General features: G+C 35.9%; 2 protein-coding genes and 1 pseudogene across 2 annotated transcripts; 1 reads left to right on the top strand and 2 right to left on the bottom strand.

Annotated features, from left to right (window-relative positions):
• Window positions 1-351: 351 nt before the first annotated feature.
• Window positions 352-1842, top strand: LOC138916594 (olfactory receptor 5AP2-like). Its single transcript, XM_070229525.1, has one exon. The coding sequence runs from the start codon at window positions 697-699 to the stop codon at window positions 1690-1692; it is 996 nt and encodes a 331-aa protein (XP_070085626.1). The 5' UTR covers window positions 352-696; the 3' UTR covers window positions 1693-1842.
• A 3049-nt stretch (window positions 1843-4891) lies between these two features.
• LOC138916607 (olfactory receptor 5W2-like) lies at window positions 4892-11090 on the bottom strand. Its single transcript, XM_070229553.1, has one exon. The coding sequence runs from the start codon at window positions 10568-10570 to the stop codon at window positions 9638-9640; it is 933 nt and encodes a 310-aa protein (XP_070085654.1). The 5' UTR covers window positions 10571-11090; the 3' UTR covers window positions 4892-9637.
• A 1280-nt stretch (window positions 11091-12370) lies between these two features.
• Window positions 12371-20265, bottom strand: LOC138916602 (olfactory receptor-like protein OLF2; annotated as a pseudogene).
• Between the last annotated feature and the right edge of the window lie 1634 nt (window positions 20266-21899).

Raw genomic sequence — 21899 nt, 5'->3', positions numbered from 1 at the left:
GATGATATTGAGGCTGTAAGAAAAAAGTCATTTAACAATTATAATTTGACGAGTAAGGTACTACATTATCCTATCATAGATGGTGAAAGTGAAACTCAGTGATTAATTAGCCTGCCCAAGGTTTCACAACTACTGAGTGACAGAGTTATGATTCAGTCACTTACATAACTAAATCAGAATCGTTCTTCTTTCTATTTTATTAGTGGATTTCAAAAAGCTCTAAGGACTTTCTTTGTTCCTCAGAGGCAAAGCCACATTTCAAGATAAGAAATTCAGAACTTCTGCTCTGTCTATACAAGGCTTCACTTGGAAGAGCAATGGTTTTATTTGTTTTGGAAATAAACGAAAACAACACAGATGGGAAAGAAGGCCATTTATGAAGACTTTGCTCTTTAGTAGTATGGTTGACCACCATCACTTGACATTGGTGGAAGATGAGAGAGTTGAAGAAAGTAAGAGTGAAACCCAGGTCTAGAATTCAGCAGCTGGTTTGATGGTGGTACCATTTGATGTGAAAACAATAGCTTTAAGGCACAGACATAGCAAATTATCAAAGTAACAAAATAAAAGTGAAACCTACGCATTTATTACTCTAACTCTGGATATGTCTAGGTGCTATCAGGATGCCCAAGTGGGTTTAGAATTACTGTTCTATTTATTTCGATCATTTTATTTTTATTTTTTGTTAAAATTGAGATGATTATTAACATTGCCATGATTACTCTGCCACAATTTCAAAGTCTAGGAGTGCCACAGAGAATGGAGGTGGAGAACTGCACGGCAAAGACTGAGTTCTTTCTCTTGGGATTTAGTGACCATCCAGAACTTCAGAGTGTTCTTTTTGCTGTGTTTTTCTTCATCTACTCTGTTACCCTCATGTGGAACCTTGGGATGATTTTATTAATCACAATCAGTTCCTACTTGCACGTCCCTATGTACTTTTTCCTCTGCATATTGTCCTTCATAGATGCATGTTCCTCCTCCGTCATTGCCCCCAAATTACTTGTGGCTTTGCTTTCTGATAAGAAGACCATTTCTTACAATGGCTGTGCCACACAGTTTTATTTTTGCTGTTCTTTCATTGACATGGAGTCTTTCCTCTTGGCTGCCATGGCTTATGACCGGTACATAGCAATCTGCAACCCCCTGCTTTATACTGTTATTATGTCCAAGAGGATTTGCTGCCAGTTTGCAATTGGAGCATTTTTAGGGGGCACCATGAGCTCAATTATTCACACCACTAACACCTTCCATCTGTCTTTCTGCTCCAAAGAAATTAACCATTTCTTTTGTGATATCTCCCCACTCTTATCTCTGTCCTGCACTGACACTTACATACATGACATTGTTCTGGTGGTCTTTGCTAGTTTGGTGGAGACCATCTGCCTTCTAATGGGTCTTCTCTCTTATGTCTGCATCATAGCAGCTATTCTTAAAACAGGTTCTGCTGAGGGAAGAAGAAAGGGGTTCTCCACTTGTGCTTCCCACCTGACCGTGGTCACTATTTACCATGGTACCCTGATCTTCATTTATTTGCGGCCTAGCACTGGTCATTCACTGGATATGGACAAAGTGACCTCTGTGTTCTACACACTGATTATACCTATGCTGAACCCCCTAATTTACAGTCTAAGGAACAAAGATGTCAAAAATGCCTTTAGGAAATTGATTAGCCAACAATTGCTTTCTTAAAATATGAAACGAAGCTTGACAACTTTACAGCCTTTCTGTTTCTTGGCCTTTGATTCTAACTGATGAAAAAAACCCGTTTAATGTGAATGTTCCCCAATTCTGTGGGTAATGAGGTCTCAACCACAGATTAGGGTCAGAATCTAATGTCTGAACCAGCCTGCTCACATCATCTGTATTATGTTTAATTCTTCATCATTTTAAAGTTGAAATTTTTATAACACACCTTCATTGTTGGTAGAAGTGTAAATTATTGTTGTCTACAGAGGATAACTTCTAACATTTTCTATGAGGATAATTTTTCTAACACATGAAAATTAAATATCTGTGCACCATTTAAACTAGAAATTCTCTTCTAGGAATTTAATCTATAAAAGTTCACTACTTTCAAAAGTATTTGTTACATCATATTTTGTAGCAGCAAATTATTTCAAACAATCTAAATGTTTATTAATAGGGAACTGATTAAAAAATAAAGTTGATTTTTTAAATATTTATTCCATAAGTAGATTTACCATGAACATAATGTTCTATATTTCAGATTCTTACTCCTTCTCTCTCTCTAGCCTAAATTTTACCACAATTACTCCCAATATTGACTAGACCATTGATATATCACTACTCTCTTTTTGCGAAAGGAAATAAATACAATTCATTGAGACTCATTTTCCATTAATTGTTTCCACGTGAATACATGCACACTGTACCTTAGCTGTTCAAACTCTACTCACTCTAAAAACCCTTCCTTAAATATCAACTCCTATGTGATTTTTTCCTGACAGCTGATTCAATTATAGACAACATCTCAAATTATAAACCTCACTAGAATCTCTTGTGCTTTTTTTAAGACTCTCAGCATTTTCTGTCTAATCATGCAGTTAGTTGTGTCTGTTCTATTCCTTTACTATGCTTGCTATTTAATTATTATTCTTGATTTGATTCCTTGCCTCTTTATCATACTATCTTCCCCAGTGTAGATACTGAGTAAATTTTTATGAAATAAACATGAGTATGTTTACTATGGTTTGTGTATAATTTAGATTATATGCCAGTAATAGGCAGGAACTATATTTTTCTCTTTTAGTATTTTTGGATCATCTCCAAAGGGGTACTATATATACACATGACTATTGCAAGATATCTTCAAGTATAGTGACTTTTTCAAAAACAATTTTCAGGGGCCAGCCTCAGTGCATAGTAGTTAAGTTTGGCATGTTGTGCTTCCGTGGCCTGAGTTCATGGATTTTGATGCCGGGCACAAATCTACACCACTCATCAGCCAAGCTGTGTTGGCGACCCACACACAAAATAGAGGAAGATTGGCACAGATGTTAGCCCAGAGTGAATCTTCCTCAACAACAACAACAAAAAACAATTTGCAAATATCAACTATATAAAAGTATAGCTCTTCGGATATTTTCTCAAGAATATATTCAGTCTGAAATCTCTTTATTTAGGCAAACAACTAAAATTTCGGAGGGAGGCTATCCTCTGAGAGGCAGAGATGGGAACTGAAACCAACAAATGGTGAAATGATAGTTTGGTCAGCTTCTAGGACATGACCCATAGAGAAGGTATGGCTGGAAAGTCTAAAGTTAAAGTCCTAACACAAAAGTGAGTTTGAGTAGTGAGAAAAAGAATGAACTAGAGATTAAAACCCTCTGGCAATAATAAGATATGCTGGGTTCTAACTCTAGGCCACAGTTCCATTTACCACAGTGGAACCAACTTGACCAGAAGAGTTTTGTCCATCCAGATCAGTGGTGAACTAAGGCTCTGGTGAGTGTGAGTTTTCAATAGGGAAGAACAGAATGGCAGCTTGAGGGTGATGAGAACCAAACACTTCTTCCTAAGTACTGAGCAGAAAATATTCTCTGAAGTGCATGGGATCATCACAATAGGAGGATGTTTGTTCCTTTGCAGCTAAGTGTACCATTTCAGCCATGGCCCTTGAGATAGGACCATACAGAATAACATAAAATGAATAACTCTGGGGTTGACTTTATAAGCTCATTTCATGGCAATGTGGGGTCCTAACCTTAGATCAGAACAGCATCTGGTCTAGAAGTTGGAATGGTGTGGCCAACATGGGTAACTGTGAAGAAACATGCTCAATTCTAACCAAGAGTGAAGGCATGGTCAGGAAAAAGAAATCCTAAAGTAAGTTGGCTGAGAGCTCCAAACATGACTGGAGGCTGGGATCTGCACCTGGACTCAGATCGGGTGAGCAGGCTCTAAAGTGGACAAAGACGGATCCTGGAGACTTCAGTTCATGACATGATGCCATGAATGATTCCTTCTTTTCTTTTAGCATCAGAGATTTTGTCCCTGATAGGGAATTAGTTGGCTATGGTCCCAGAGCTAACAGGTAAATGATATTATATAGATTTGAACTCAGGACTGTCTCACTTCAAAGTCTAGTTCCTACTGTAGACTCTTTCCCATCTTTATCATTTTCCTAAAATGAATAAAAAACAAAAACAAAACACTCTGCTTTCCTAACCATCTGTAAAGGCTATTAAGTCAAAGTTTTTAAGCGAAAAGGTAAAGGAAAAGAAGAATATATTTTCCTTACACATTTATGTGAAAGATGGCCAATGAGGTTAATTTTACATAAAATATGCTTAATTTTTATAGATATGAATATATTTAATGTATTTTTAATAAAGTACATTGAGTTGGAAAGAGGTTTGGACAGTGGTTGATAGGTCCTAGTGTGTGACATATTCTATGAAAAACAAATAAATCATTTAAGGTTATAAAAGAAAATATTTATGAGAAAATGAAATATTTTTGTCTAAAACTGTTCAATTTGTAATATAAGACAAATTACTTGCTAAAAATTGCATGTTCTAATATGTGTTTTTATTCCTATTATGTTTTGACTGTATAACACTCAGCACATTTTATACTCTAAAGAGATATATAAATTAGGGAAGACGACCTGAATGAAAAACCTGTATAGCCCATTGATCTTTCCTCCCGGGAACCGGAAAGAGTGTTCCCATGTTCCTTTCATAACGACAACCTAAAATAAAGTGAATACTCTTGAGAAGCTAAAATTGTGTTATGTTTTTCACAACTGGATTAATTACCACTTGATTACAGCGTGAACAACATATTCAATTAACTTAATGAAGATTTTGGAATAGATTGCAGGATTACCAAGCATCCAACCACTCAGCAACAATGACTATTAAAATTTTGCTTGCAGTATGATTTCAGTTTATTTCACAGATACACAGAAAGCCAATATAAATCATTACAAATGGAACTCTAAAAAAATACTTTTCATTCTTTTTCCTGGGAACATATATTTATGTCAATAACTCTTCCATAACAACTTAAATATAATCAATTGGGCACTTTAAGTTTTCTTTTTTTATTTTAACTAGTATAATGCTATGAACACATAGGAGAAATGGAATCCTCTTCTCCAGTTCCCTTTGAGAAAGAAGGTCCAGATACATTACCACTAACTTCCATTCAAGCAGTTTCTGTAAAGTTGTCAATAGCACCAAATCTGTTCTCCTGAGTAAGGGCAAGAAGGGAAATCCACAGGCTGAAGTGAAGACTGTGGGGTGCAATACAAATCCAGAGCTGCTGATCCTGGGGATGTCTGTTGATGTAATTGAGGAAGAATGTTGCAGAGTACTCTGAGAAGATTTTTAAATCGAAGAATCTCTGTCCCAGATTCTTATTTCAGCCAAGACCAAAAGATAGCAAGTGCAGATGGATATAATCTAAAATGAACGTACTTGAATAAAATTAAAGAAAGTAGTTCTTTTCTTGGTAAATTTTAAAAAGTTCATTTTTCCATCAGTTTTTCAGGCTACTCCCATTCATTCATTCAATAACTACTTTTAAATGGCATCTTAGAGCTGAGCATTGTAAATAGCAAAGCAGAAAAATTGTTAACAAGACAGCCAAGGGCCATGCCGTTATGGAACTTTTAGTCGAGGGAAGGAGATTTCTTTTTTATTCTTATTTATTCATTTACTAATTATAGATTTCTGAGTGTTATGATGTTACACTTACAGAGCGACACTAGTGCATCGGAAGGAGGCACCCAAACCTAATTTAACCCGCTAACGTTCCCTTCTGTCTCAACAAGTTTATTAAACTCATTGTTTAAAGACAAATTGGAATGTTGATGAGGGTAAGTTGACTAGAAATGGGGACATAGTTTCTACGCCCATTTTACATCACAGAGGCATACCCATGAACAAAGAAGAGAGGTGTAAAACTATGCTTTTTGCAAAATCAAAGTGAACCTATTAGTACTCATCCTTGGTTTGGAGAGAAGAGTAAGATAAGTCATGACTTCTTTCTACATTCAATTTAAGCATAAAGGTAAGTAACAGGAAATATCCAGAAGATTGAACTGGTGAGACTACAGAAATCCATGTCAAAGTCCTTGGACTTTAGGTCTCAAAACCTTTAAATAAATACTTTTATGTGAACACCTGAAATCGCCCAGAACATAATTTAGTGTTAATTACTTTTTCAGGGCACCATTCGCATCCTTATTCCTTAAGCTATAGATCAGTGGGTTTAACAGAGACTAAAACTGTGTAGAAAACGGAGGTCATTTTGTCTGTGTCCATGGAGTAACTTGAGCTAGGTCTCAAATACATCAACAGAAGTGTGCCATAAAATATAGCCACAGTGGCTAATCGGGAGGTGTGTGTAGTGAAGGCTTTGCTTCTCCCCTTTGCCGAGTTGATTCTAAGATGGTTGTTATGATGTAGCTGTAGAATTATTCTCTACCTATTTGTGAATTTTCCTGTTTTCTTCTTCTATGTGTTTTCTAGTTTCATATCATTGTGTGCTTGGTATGATTTTAAACTTCTGTGGCATTTCTGAATGGAAGCTCTGTTGGCTATCAGAGCTGGGATTTTTGGGGGCATGTTCCTCAAGTAGCAGCCACAAAAGCTGAGGTGCAGATGCATGTAGAAGCTCCTTCCAGGGATATACTTGCGACTTGGAGGGGGCAAGAGTGAGAAAGTGGCAGAGGTGTCCACATGTTTTTCTGGGCTCCAGGGAGGATCTCAGTCAGCCACAAGATGCATGCTAAATTAGCAGCCTGTCCCTCAGGCAGCAGCTTTTAATGTATGCATATAGAATCCATTCAGGGAAAGACTTAGAGATAGGCTTTTCTGCCCTCTATCTGTGCTCTGAACTCTGGTGTGATAGCTGCAACTATTTATGGCTTCTCTTAATAACTACTTTTTTATTTGCTACACTCTTGTGGGCCTTGTGGAAACAAGCCCCATTGGCTCTCAGGGCTAGAGGATTTGGAGATCTGCCCCTCTGTTGAGAGTCTTAGATGTTGGGACTCTAGTTGTGGGGTCCAAACCCTTTACTTCTGAGGGAGAAACTGAGAGTCAGAGGTTTCCTTCCAATTGTATGTCCCTGTGCTGCAGGTTGGATTTATTACAACAATTTATCTTAGTTTTTCCTAGCCAATCCAGTATGGATATTTTTTCATTCTTCTGATGTGTAGGAGTCACTTGCTAGTTTCTCGATTTCCTTCAGACGAAATTGTACCATGTGTAGCTGTTCATTTGGTGTGTCCACAGGAAAAGGGCAGCTCAGGAGCTTCCTATTTCACCATCATTAAAGATTTCCCTTTAATCCCCAAAATGCTTTATTTGGACAATAATATGTTCCATCAGTCACTGGGGACATGTGAGAAGGATGTGATGTAGAGACTAAGAAGGGGGAGAGGATGATGAAAATTGAAGTAGACAGGCTAGAAAACATCAAAAGCTTTGGATGTGGTGTTCCCTATTTATGTAGAACATCAGGATAAAAGAGTCATTATAGGACATCTGCCCAAGCATCTATTTCAGTCATGTATCTCCTAAAAATAGTCCCTATAATGTATTATTCAACCTAACAAATTCAGGGAGAGGAAGCCCACAATTAATTCAGTCAATTCTAAGTTTGGAATTTCAGTTTTGAGCTTAAAATTCTCTTGTCTTTAATTCAAACCCTCTCATTCTGATAAAACTGTTAATATGCAGATAAAATCAGTCTTCAGATTCTACAATATATATTTGCCATAAGGAAGGGAGATAAGTTAATTAGATGACATATTTACATCCTCTAAATTAGCGGCAATCAACGGAAATCCCATTTTTCTTAGACAATAAATTTCAAACAATGTTTTCTACCATGCTGCTACTCAAAAGTAACAATTCCAGAAGAGTATGTATTAATTGAGGAAATATAGTTCAGCTGAAAATCCTTAAAGCCTTTTGTCAAAAAAAAAAAAAGAAAAGAAACAGTGTCCATAGGATGCTTTCCATCATAATACTACGTGATAGGTCACAGTGTCCCTTAGAAAATCAGAGAATCTTTTTGGGCTTTACTTCCATTTTGAAATGTTTTCCCACAAAGGCATTTTACAGTGGCAGCTAAAAAATCCAAGACATTCAGTGGCCGTTGATTTCTATAGTTGTAATGGATAAAAAAGACTGACCTTGAGTCTTCCAAGGTCTGTCAAATATATGACCATATCCGTGTTGTCTCAACATGCGGATTCAGTGCTTTAACCATCAGAAGTCATAACAGAGACAGATGAAATAGATAAATATCAAAAACACACATAGACAAATGCTCTTTACTTCAAGTGTAATTAACATGTATGTCTTTACAGATCTATTACTTTAGTATCCACAATCACTTTATGTACTTTCCTAAAAGTTATAAAATATATATATATTCAAGCTGCATACCACAACTTAGTTAATTTTATGTTACTGACAACTAATAAAAGCAGTCAAAAATGTTATGCACAGTTTTACTTTATTGGATACATGTTTGTTTTGCCTTTTGATGTCCCAAACACTATGCAGGAGCTTTGGATAACAGGGATGGAATTCTCAGTCCTTGAGCAAAGATTGTTCACAATTTCATATTAGAGGCATTAATTTAATAAACAGGGTGATATTAAAAGAATGCTTAAAGGAGATAGTTGTCTGTGAACTGAAAAAAGGCATTTAACTAGAGCTGAGAAAGGTGAGGAACGGAAGAGAAGCTTCCTGGAGGAAGTGATGGAGGAGCTGATAGTAAATAATTACAGCACAAGTGCTGGCCCCATGGCCGAGTGGTTAAGTTCGCGCACTCTCCTTCGGTGGCCCAGAGTTCAGATCCTGGGCACGGACATGGCACTGTTCAGTAGGCCATGTTGAGGCAGTGTCCCCCATGCCACAACTAGAAGGAACCATAACTAAAATACACAACTATGTACTGAGGGGATATGGGGAGAAAATAAAAGCAGGGGAAAAAAAAAAAAGAAGATTGGCAACAGATTTTAGCTCAGGTGCCAATCTTTACAAAAATAAAATAAATAAAATAATTACAGCACAATGATGTAATTTACCAAGGCACTTTACATGGCTCTTTATAACCTATCCTTGGGATTCTTTAATGCTAAAATGTTACGAAACCGGCCACCTCAAGACTTCTGTAACTGTCAGACCCTCTTCCTAGAATCCTTTCTGTTCCCCAAACTGCACTTTTTTTTTTTTTAGATCTAAGACGATTCAAATATTCATCTCCATCCAGGGAAGCTTTTCTTCTACTGACTAGATTTTGATATTTTTTCTAGATTTTTAACCTCCAGTTTTTTACTTTATGAAAGTTTTGAGCCTTAATATGAATTATTTGAGTCTTTAGTTAATTAAAGTTTATTTATTTTTCTAGACTATAGGATTCATTTGTATAGAAACTACTGGATTCATCATGAACTCCAAAGCATCTAGATGCGCAAAGAGAACATAGTGATATTTAATACATAAATACAGATCAAATAAATACAGATACTCATTTATTTAAATGTGAGAAAATTATGTCTCTCTTGTATAATATTATATAATTTTATGAAAACAGCAATCATTAAATGCATGTGAGTGTGTGTGTGTACACATAATATACATACTTAAAACAATCTTTTATTTTTCAATTTTTCTAGGGCCTCTTTCACATCCTTGTTCCGTAGGCTATAAATCAGAGGGTTTAACATGGGAATCACAAGGGTGTAAAACAATGAGGTTATTTTGTCTTGATCTAAGGAGTATAAAGAACTCGGTCTAAAATATGTAAAGAGCATAGTTCCCTGGAAAATTGCTACAGCAGTTAAGTGGGAGGTGCAGGTGGAGAAAGCTTTGAACCTCCCTTCAGCTGAGTGGATCTTCAAGACTGATATGATAATATAACAATAAGAGACAAGAACCCCTGAAATGGTGCTCAGTTCAATGAAGCCAAAAACAGTGAATAATACCAACACATTGACTTGTGTATCAGTGCAGGAAAGGAGGAAAAGTGGTGGTAAATCACAGAAGAAATGATTAATCTCATTTGACGCACAGAAACATAAGCGGAACGTTAATGTGGTGTGTATCAAAGCATCTGCCATTCCCACGAGATAAACCCCGGCCATGAGCAGAGAGCACACTCTATTGGACATGTTGACTGCATAGAGCAATGGGTTTCTAATGGCCTTGTATCCATCAAAGGCCATCACGGCCAATAATAGACACTCAGAATCTGCAAAGGTACACGAGATGAAGAATTGCAGAGCACAGCCAAGGAAGGGGATTGATTTGTTCTTGGCAAATACGTCCACCAACATCTTGGGACCAATTGCTGTGGAATAACAGAGGTCACAGAATGAGAGGTGGCTGAGGAAAAAGTACATCGGTGTGTGCAGTTGGGAATCCATTCTAATTAAAATGATCATTCCAAGATTTCCCAAAAGATTAATGAGATAAACAACTAGAAACATAGCAAACAGGATCACTGTCATCCCAACGTTATTGGAAATTCCCAAGAAAATGAATCCATTCAAGGAGGAGCAATTTTCGCCAACCATTCCTCTTTGTTCTTACCTAAATTTATGAAGAAATAATCCAAAAAATGATAGATACATTTTAATTTTTGTGGACATCCACATATATCTGAAAGGCAGAATACAGTTTCCTTCTATAATTGTTTTTTAATAGTCAAAAAATTATCCAGTCATGTACCCAGTCTTTAAAGAAGGATTGCTATATATTTGATAATGGTAAAAAATAAATAGAGACAGATATTGGAAAATTTTTAACTGAATTACATATCATTCATGATCTATGTGATTTTGTATAAGATTTATTTCTCCAGGCTTTAACTTTCTTATCTATGGCAGTAGATTTAGATGAATTAATGTCACAATTCTGCATTCAATATAATATGGAAGAGACAACAATGTTAGTGGGACCAGGTTGTAAGATGTAGGACTGAGCATTTTCTAAGCCTGAAAATAGTCAAATGGAAGCAAAAAATGATTACCATTGTTATGTTCCTTAAAAAATATGATTGGCTTAAAAGACTTGATGCTAATTCTAGAAACAATGAATACCATTACCTAATAATAATGAAATGATTACTTTACTGTTCCTGCTCTTTTACCTTTAGTTTTTGGTGAGACATGAAATAAGCATTAAACCTTTCCTCTAGAAATCTGTTATTACTCTGTCACAATACTCATTCCCTATTTGTGGGAGTTGTCTGGTGCCAACAGATGACCCTCTCGACCAAAGAAAAGTGCTAAAAAGAAGTGAGAATGATAGAATGTAACACGTGCATTTGCATCACTTTGGTTTTTCTATAGATGCTTAAATTTTAAAAATGTAAACAGGATGAGGGACAATAAACGTTCCTGAGACATATAGGCTTCTCTTCTTTATGGATGTGTATATTTATGTGTATGTCATGTGTTTGCATGTATATATGTCTTTGTTGATATATGAGAATAGGAATGTTGCTGATTTATTTTTTCTTAGAGTTAAGTAAATATAGCATGTGGTTCACATGGAGGTGAGTATGCATATCTCTATTTGTAATGTGGTACCTAAATTATTTCTGAAACAAAAAAACTTAAATTCATGTACATACTTCCCCAGTGATAAACAGTTCTCCTGTGACCCTAGATTAAAATAAAATCATTAAAATGTTATTTTGTGGATCCTAATAATTTCAGTCAGTTCAGTTCTGAGAAAAAATATAATTTTTTGATGATAGGTTGCTCAGTTTATTAAACTGTGTAAGCAGACGTAAAGTCAATCATTTACAAATTTCTCTTTTTTCAAAAATTTCCCCTCTATTTCTTAAATTTGGAGACTCAGGAACCTACCTGAGAGGAGCAGTGCTTTCTGTACTCACTACAGGTGGCTGAAAGGTAGGCAGATGGCATTTCATTTTACCAGGTAGCATTTGGGACTTAAATCTCTGAAGCTTCCACCCTCAGGCTTCAGCGTATGCTAACATGGGATTAATTATATTCCTTGTTCTGTATTTTCCCCTGTGAGTACAGCAACAACTTTAGCACAAACCGAAGCTTATTTCTTCACTATTGTCAACACGTTCATCTGACAGTAATAGAAGTGAAAATTACTTTTTTGTTGAGCTTGACATTAACACTGAATCTATACTTTCTGTCTCCAGTCAAAGCAGCAATTCAATAAAATACAAAATGATCCTCTACTGAGTAATTTCCATCGCCTTTCTATTTTTCATTTTGTTTCTCTCATTTTTGAAGCATTATCTTTCACCACCTCTTTTAGGAATATTGCTATTTTTTGATGCTACTATTTTTATTGAGACATAATTTTATATACTATAAAATTTACCCTTTCTATGTATGCACTCCTTTAGTTTTCGTATTTTCACAAAATTGTGCAGCCATCACCACTATCTAATTCCAAAACATTTTTCCTCATCTTAGTAAGTAACTCATACTCATTACCATGCAACTCCCCTTCTTGCCTCCCCACTACTCCTGGCAACCACCAATCTGCTTCCTGACTATAGGAGATTGTCTATACTGGGTAGCTCATATCTTGGCATTGTATATTATATGGGGTGTTTTATTCTTATTAGTGGTCTTCTTTTACTTAGCATAGTGTTTTTAAGGTTCATCCATGTTTTAGCAGTTTCTGAGTTTCTTTTTATATGGCTGAATTATATTTCAATTTTTGAATGTGGCACATTATCTATTCATCAGTTAATGGCCATTTAGGTCTTCTCTACTTTTTAGTTGGTATTAATAATGATGATTAAACATTCCTGTCAATGGAAACTATAAAGGTCACTTTCTTCAACAAGCATTGTCTCATTCCAATCCCCAAAATGCATCTCATCCATCCACACTTTGTTGATTTTATGACTCTATCACATTCTCTACATTTAGTAGACTATTTTTTTAATTATGTTTATTTTATTCATATAAAAATCTCTATTACATTTAAGGGTTTATAAATACATTCAATTTTTAATTTTATATTCCCCAAAGTCCCTAGAACAAGGATTTGCAAAGGTAATTGTACCCTAAATATTTAATGTTAAATATTTTAAGTTTCTTGAAGTGGAGGCTGGAGTATGAATAGCAATACACTAGCTTTGGGAATTTTTATCTGCTAATACAGTTCCTATGTGTAGGGATGATTCAGTCAAAAATTTTTCCATGGATAATCATTTTTCTGGGATACATTTAGTTTGCTACTATCCATACTATTCTTTAAGTAATTGAGAATAGCAGTAAGTTTGAATTTCATATCCTCCCCAAATACTTCCCAAGAGATGACAATGGAATTCTCCATACTTCTTAAACCTTGATTATCCATCTTGGAATCTGGTGTGACTGGGCTACTTCCCAAGGTCCCAGAGCTAACTCTGCTTTCACAAACACAATAACGATTGAAACGCCTGTCGCTCTTCCTTCTATGTGGTTGCTGTTCCAGTGCTGCTTCATTCAGTGGCTTTGTAAGTATGTGCAAAACAAAGAATAAAAAGGTTGCACATTTTCTCATGTATTTACTTAAAGTGTTAAAAACTCTTAATAAAAGAATCTGGAAGGGGAAACCTCAAAGTTCTGCAATGGACTATGATAGTTTGGGCAATTAAAGACGACTGCACACATCATTACACCGTTTTCCTTAGAGGCATAGTTCCTATATATCCTCTTGTTGAACTTGTGCTTTTCTTCAACCACTTTGACTAACAGAAGTAAGCAGAAATGCTATATGTCTCTGTTGAGAGCTTCCAAGTAGGAAGTCCAACTATCCTTCTGGATAAACCATATGACCGACTCTGAGCCTACATGGAAGGGTACCAGGTGAGTCGACCTTTCTAGGCATTCTCATCCTGGTGCCAGTTATGAAAGACCTTATAGCCTGTCTCAACTTTCAGTTGAATACTTCATTGTGACCCAGTCAACATAAGGAAGATAGAATAATTGACCAATGATCACTGTTTTAAGCCATGCAATGTTTATACAGTAAAACACAACCAGAATAGTATAGAGAGAATATAACCAGAGAGAAACTTTATTTCAGAAAGCATTTATTTTTACTATCATGTAGTTTTTCATGCACACACACAGATATATATATTCTATAAAAAAAGGAAGCTTGCTTCTAGACTCAATTCTTTAACTATCTTTTTGTCTTTGATTCATCAGAATACCATCCAAATTTTCTATTTCTAAGTCTCCTTAGCAGAACTAATTGGTCTAGAAAGTTCAAACTAAAATTTCCAGTACTAAATGGCTATGAAGAAATCCCAAAAGCAACGAATGAAAGCCTAACACATTCTGAGATGAGTACCTAAAATCAACCCTAAATTGCATTAATAGTGAGAATAGGTGTGGTTTGCAAGAATATCTGGATTCTATTAACAATTTTGGAAATGGACAATGGGAAAAATGTACTGACCTTACACCTGTGGTATACATTCACTTTTACAATGATGGCTGATTCACAAATATTAAAGTTATCACTATTCATCTTATAGTTTCCTCTCTGTTTAGTGAGTCAAAACAAGAATTTCTATAAATAAGAATGTATGATGCACTTAAGTTTCCTTAACAATTATTTTATTAACTCCTTACAAGAAATGAGTGATACTGCAATAGCAGTTCAGATACGTGTTATATTCAATGGTAAACTAGTAACATGAGGAACGTTGGGGATAGAGAAGTGTCCCCAGAACACTGATGTGTATATAGTATGGCAATTTTATCATGTGGCCTAAAAAGAAAAAATAATGTCAGTAAGCCACATTGTTTACCCTCCAGGAACACAATGCAGTATGTGTATATATGTATGCAGTCTTTGTAAGTGTGTGTGTGTTTCTATATGCATGGACACACGTATTGAATTGAGGTGGAAGAAGATTGGTTGTATTAGATTTGGTATCCTGTTTCTGTAGCAACTGTTACAGTATTCGTTCAATTTTGCTTAATAATTGGTAGGGATAATATTTATAGTCAATTTTATAGCATGTACACACACACACGTGCACAAGCATACACAAACACACACACACACCTATGGAACACTTTCTATATAGTGCTCCATGTATGTGTGCACGCTTGTGCAAACTAAAGATAAACTTTTTGCTAAAATATGGCAGAAAAAAACAGTAAGAAGATATATTAAGATTTCCTACGCAAATCAGAGAGGTGCATCCTGAATTCAAATCAAACATCATTTATGGACATAATTTAACACCTAGCAATTGCTTTTAAAGTTTGTAAATATTCATAAGACATAATATCATCATCAAACTCCTATTCTGAGTTCAGATCTTTTTTATGAAATGTGTTACATACCTCCAGATAAAAGTCTACTTGAATGGAAAATGACTAATACTGTGTTATATTTATTGCTACTGAACACTTGAACATTACTAACATTTGTGTGGGAAAAAAAATGAGGTGGAGATGGCTGAATTGCCCAATTCCGGGGAGTAAATAGAAAATAAAAAAATGTAGTGGCTCCTGAAATTGTGCAACATGGCAACTCTCCGGGATACACTCCATATTGGTCACATTCTGAGTGAATCAAGACAGACTACTTCAAAGAATAGATTGCCATGCTTCACATTATGTTCCCAATATTAAGATACCAAATGTACTCCTGTGAGAGATATTTTATTAAGAGCTCAAACAATATAACTAATTGCTAATAATTATATACCATTTAAACTTAAGATACTGATGCATTTGTGTATTCAAGATGCTTGCTATCACTGTTTAGTTCTCTGGTACACATTTTGAGGATGTAGAATTTTCCTTGGTCTTTTCAAATTAGTTTTCCCCTCAGTTGCTTTCATGTCTTCAGGAATGTGAAAATCCCTCAGATTACATTTTGTTCAAACAGCATGTAACTGTAGGTTCTTATACAGGGCGGCTTTTCCAGACCCTGTAGACTAACTTCCCTTCAATCTACCCCCTCCCAATGATGTAAACTTGAGTCTGCGGAGCTACAATATTATTATAAACTGCATAACTTAATTTAACTCTCAAATGGATCTGTTTCACTAAGAATAGAATTCTTAAATAATTGAAAAAAGACAATCTGTAGGAGAAATTTTATACATCAGATACAAGCAAGTGAGAAAACTTCATATGTAAGGGTTTTCAGATGACACTAAAGCAATGCTATGTAGGCATATGACTACCTAGAAGATCACATTCTTCAGAAAATAGTTGTCCGTCCCTGAAACGTTAAGCATTATGACACAGATTTTATTTCCTGATAGTGGCCGCAAAACACAGTTTCCCTGCCGCTGGAGGAAAGATTAGAAATGCCTGTGGGTGGATAAAAACATTGTTGTTCTGCAAGCAAGACAGCACTTTGAGTAAGATGAAGATTAATTATATACTGAGCTATTCAAGGAAATTAGGCACTATATTAATTTTACAAATATATTATGAACACATTGTGTACAAGGAACTGATACATTAAAAAAATATGTATCTTATCATTGCCTACAATCTGATAGTGAATAGTCTTTGTTTTGTGGAAATTTGTTTGTAGTATAATATGCATATGGAAAACTTTCACTGAAGAAAGTATACTGCAACTAAATTTTCAGAGCTGAAAAGATCCCCCCACCCAACCAGGCCAAAAACACATTAGTAGCATCTTAGAAATCATCCCCACACCCATCACAAATTGATGTACAACATGATAAGTTAGTTTTCATGTTTTTGAGGTATATAGTAGTACAATCATACAGTTTTATGCTTTTTTTGTCTTGCTCATTTTACTCAACTTGTTTACTATGTTTGTGAGATTTTTCCATGTTGTTACATGTGGAAATAGTTAATTCATCCTCATTACTGTGTAGTTTCCAGTGTACAAACTTACCAAAGTTATTTATCTAATTTGGAACAGGAGTCAGCAAACTATGGTTCATAAAGTTTTATTGGAATTCAGACACATCATTTTATTTATATATGGTTGAGGTTTTTCTGTGTGTCTGTGTGATACAAGAAAAATCCTGAGTGATTATGACAAAGAGTTTATGGCCTGCACACTCTAAAATATTTATGACTTAAAACTTTTAGGAGAAGTTTGTCAATTCTTCATCTATTGTGTTGGTAAAACTTTGAGTTGCTTTCAGTTTTGTGTTATTGTCAATAAGACAATGGTGAATATAACTGTACACGTCTTTGGGTGGACAGATTAACTCATTTCCCTTGGGTATAAATCTAGGAAAAGAATTTTGACATCAAGGACATTTATATGTCTAGATTTAGTAGATACTTTTGTACAGTTTTACAAAGTAAAGTGCTAATCCTCATTTTCTATTCTAAATGTGTAAGAGCAACAGTTGCTCCACATCCTCACCAATATGTGATATTTCCATTCTCATTTTAACCAGTCTGTAGTTGAGTCATAATACTACATTTAGGTATTTATTTTTGTTTCCTTGAATACAAATAAAGTTGGATATTTGCTTCTATGAAATGTCTATGAGTTTCTGAATTTGAATTATAGGCCACTAAAAAGGGTCATTTTTAAGTGTTTGATCTTCTGAAATTCATACTATCTGGCTGGCTTTATTGTCACCACTATTTGAGGTTGAAACAGCCAAGAGATGCAGTACAATTCTTTGGTGTTAAAAAGAAGAGACATCTATTTTTCTTTTTCAAAACCTTTCCAGTACTGGGATGGGTTTACACAGTAGTAGATTCATATTTCATTGAGACAAATTGCATCAGATGGAAAGGATCTTAGAGCTAATCTAGATGAATTCCCTATTTTACATAAGGGTAACATGGGTATAGAAAAAAAGAGTGGCATGTTAAATGCCATAGTGATTTAGAGTTGCATTATTACCTGGTTCATAGTGTGTTTCTGGAAAGAGAGATGTCCAGGGAGGTTAAAAATTACCACCTCTGACTTTAAAACTGGACCACTTACTTATTGGGTTATTGAACATTCTTACTGTTCTATTTCTAAAAAATATAGTTCCACACCCTATCCCCATAATGTATCTGTCTGTTCTCTGTATTAGACTTATACCCAATCCTACTTTTGATATGTCATACTTACATTTAAAGATTCAATGGCCAGGATGAAAGAAGGAGTCAAGATATAAAACTTGACTATAATATTAACCAACTACACACAGTCATTGATAACATTGTATTTGGACAAAGATATTTGCCATCAGTCATTGGTGGATGTGTGAGAAGGATGTGATGTGGAAAGACTAACAATGGAAGGGGATGATGATCATTGCATTTTGCAGGGAACACTCATTCATTTATTCAATAAATGAATAAATTTATTTTGAATGTCATCCTGTAGTTGAGTATCGTAAACTGCAAAGTAGACATATTGGAAGACAAGACAGACAAGGGACTTACATTTATGGAACTTTGAGGGAGGGCAGGACTTTTTAATTTATTCTTAGTTATTAATTTATTACTTATAAACTTCTAAGTGCTACAATGGAACATTTATAGGGTGATAATAGAACAAAGGAAAGATACAAATAAATGTAATGTAACCCACTAACACTTACTTAGACTAAGCAACTTTATTAAACTATTGGTTTAAAAAAAAATATTGGAACCTTGGAAACTTAGAAGAGAAAGTTTAGTTGACATGGGGGGAGGGATTGCTCTGCCCATGATGTTTCCCTGGATAACAACCATGAACACAGAAGGGAATTATAAACAGACCTTCTTTGCAAAACAGGAAAATTATTCTATTACTACTCTTCCTTAGCTTGGAGACAAGGATAAGATCAATACTGAAGGCTCTCTACACTCAATGTAGGCACAATGATAACCAATAACAAATATCTAGAAGGTGTATTGGTGAGACTACAGGAAACGATGTCAAAGTACCTGAACTTTAGCTCTCAGAATCTTTACATAAATATTTTTTGGTGAAAACGCAATTTTACCCAGAAGATAATTTAGTGATGATTGATTTTTTTCAGGGCACTTTTCACATCATTATTCCTTAAGCTGTAGATGAGTAGGTTTGATATAGGAATGGCAAGTTTATACAAAACAAAGGCCATTATGTCTGTGTCCATGGAGTAACATAACCTGAATCACAAATACATGAACCAGCGTGTAACATGAAATATAGGCACAGTGGTTACGTGGGAGGTGCATGTAGAGAAGCATTTTCATCTTCCTTCCGCTGAGTTCATTCTAAGGATGGTAGTTATGATGTAGCTGTGGGAGAGGAGGACAGTGATGATACTGTATCCCAGAACACAACTACCAAAAGTGAACACCACAATCTCATTGACAGTTATGGCTGAAGTAGACAGAGCTAGTGAGGCTAGGATGTCCCAGAAAAAGTGATTGATGATATTAGAATTACAAAATGGCAAATGAAATGTGCAACACGTGGATTACTGAATCAACCAAACCTTCCATATACACGATGGCCACTAGCTGGGTACCGACTCTCCTGGACATGGCTATTGTATAAAGAAGAGGATGGCAAATGGCTACATAAAGGTCATATTCCATGATGGCCAATATGAGACATCCCGCATTTGCAAAGGCCCCTCAAAAATACATCTGAATGGCATGTAAATTATATGGAATCATTTTTTGCTCAGATAAGAAATCAGCCAGCATTTTGGGAGTGAAAGTAGAGGAGTAGCCAACATCACAGAATGACAGATTGCTCAGGAAATAATACATGCGCACGTGGAGTCTGGCACCCTTCTGGAGCACAGTATCATCCCTAGATTGGCAATCACAATTATGTCACAAGCCAGCAGAAATAGAACAAAGAGCCCCTGCTGCACATCCTGTCTGTCAGAAAGTCCTAGGAATAGGAAGTCAGTAAACACAGTGCAGTTCTCAACAGCCATCACTCAGGTCTGGAAATCCCTGGTTAAGAAAGAAATGGAAGTGGAGGGTAATATCATAATATTATCTTAACAGTTAAACTGCCATTCCTTTCTATTTTGCAGCAATTAGAAAAAGAGAGATTGCTAAGTCCGTTGTTGGTAAACTTATCTCCCTGAAATGTACAATTGCATATAAATTATAAATTGATAAAATAATAATAATAATAATACTGCTTCCATTTGTATAGCACTGTAAAGAGTTTGTAGGACACTTTCATCCAAATTAAACACGTTATTTCTACACCAAACTATGTAATATTTATGATAATTTTTGCTATTTCTATCTTACAGATTAAGAACTTGAAGTCCTGGGGCCGGCCCTGTGGCCTAGTGGTTAAGTTCACGCGCTCTGCCTCTGAGGCCCAGGGTTTCGCTGGTTCAAATCCTGGGCGTGGACATGGCACCATTTGTCAGGCCATGCTGAGGCGGTGTCCCACATGCCACAACTAGACGGACCCACAACCAAAAATAAATACATAACTATGTACTCGGGGCTTTGGGAGAAAAATAAAATCTTAAAAAAAAAAAAAAGAACTTGAAGTCCTCAGAATCACGGCAATAGTTCTTACAATTACTTGGTCTAGACAATCTACATATTACGACATGATAGTTTTTGTTTTCAAATTTCTAGAAATGTTGTATCCTGTAATAGAAAAGCATAGTTAAGTGACAGATGCAGGTAATGAGATATTTCTTTGTTTTTCCTACAAAATTGTGCAGCAGCAGAGCTATGGCAGGTTCCTCCATATAACACACTCCCATTTCCTCATTAGGCCCTCAGGTCCTATCCCGCCTACTGAATCCTATCCCGTCATTAACAGGGGATAGAGATCATCTGTGGTCCAGGACCCCCTGGAGCAGGGAGGGTGGTGTCTGCTAGAGAAGAGCGTGGATGAGTCTCCATGAGTGATACACTAGAGTGCGCAGCCAGGAAACGCCAGGGGTAATCAGACTCCCTCTGACAGCTGCTGTGGCTCAGGGGAGATTATGAAGAATTTTGGGGAGCTAATTGTAGAGATGCTAGTAGCGCAAATGACAGAGAGGCAAGAAAGGGAGTTTGGTTACTGTGCGAGTCCCACTGCCCTAATTGACCAGAATTCGCATGATCTATTCACCAGCAGGTCAGATGTGTAAGACACATGATAAAAGTGTTTCTGTGACCACTGTCCCATGATCTCAGAGAGAGTCTGAACTGTCCCCCATCCCAAGCCTAAAAATTGTAACAATGTTTTATTCCTTTCTTTGATCCCTGTTTCTCTTGAATATCTCTGAAATCTGTCTCCTTTGGTTTAAACGAGTTGGTTGTCCTTGGGAGGCTAATTGAATTCTATGCCCCACTGTTATATTTTATCCAAACCAATTATGTTCTATATAATGTCATTTGTGACCTCCTCTGTTCCGTGAGAATTTAAGGAAGGTGGATTTGAAGGGAGATGAAGGGCAGAAAAAGGACATCTGAATATTGATCTAGTGATCAATGTGCAGGTTTCTAAAAACTTGACCTGAACTCGCTAAAATATCTGTCCCTATAGACACATCTTTAAACAAATATTTTCCTTAAAAATAAAAAGATTTTATAGCAATAAAAGTAGAGGTAAGAAATACAAAACGATAAAAAATTTCCAATCACCTTCACAATCCATGATCGCAAATTATTGTAAGCCCTGCAATCTATGTACATAAGTTTTAAAAATAAATAGATCAATAGAAGTAGTTTAAATAAATGTTTGTGTTATATTTCATACCTTCCTTTGGATTTATAACATGCTTTCAGTTGAAATAGGATAAAAGGACTAAAGAAATTTAAAACATGAATGAAAGAAACCACAAAAAATATTAGTGCCTGGCCCCGAACTACTGACTTCTTTGTTGCGCGCAGGTCTATCTACAGCAGGGTTCAGTGTTGTCTCCTGACTGACCCGGCTTACATAACTCTCTCTGTGTCTGGTCTCTGGGTGTTGAACACTTGTTGTCTGAGGAATAAG

The sequence above is a fragment of the Equus caballus genome, chromosome 12 (assembly GCF_041296265.1).
Source record: "Equus caballus isolate H_3958 breed thoroughbred chromosome 12, TB-T2T, whole genome shotgun sequence".
NCBI lineage: Eukaryota > Metazoa > Chordata > Mammalia > Perissodactyla > Equidae > Equus > Equus caballus.
This window is presented reverse-complemented; position numbering and strand designations above follow the sequence as displayed.

What these genes read in the sequence shown, in the direction of transcription:
- LOC138916594 (XM_070229525.1), top strand. Translation starts at nt 697, where the DNA reads ATGATTATTAACATTGCCATGATTACTCTGCCACAATTTCAAAGTCTA.
- LOC138916607 (XM_070229553.1), bottom strand. Translation starts at nt 10,570, where the DNA reads ATGGTTGGCGAAAATTGCTCCTCCTTGAATGGATTCATTTTCTTGGGA.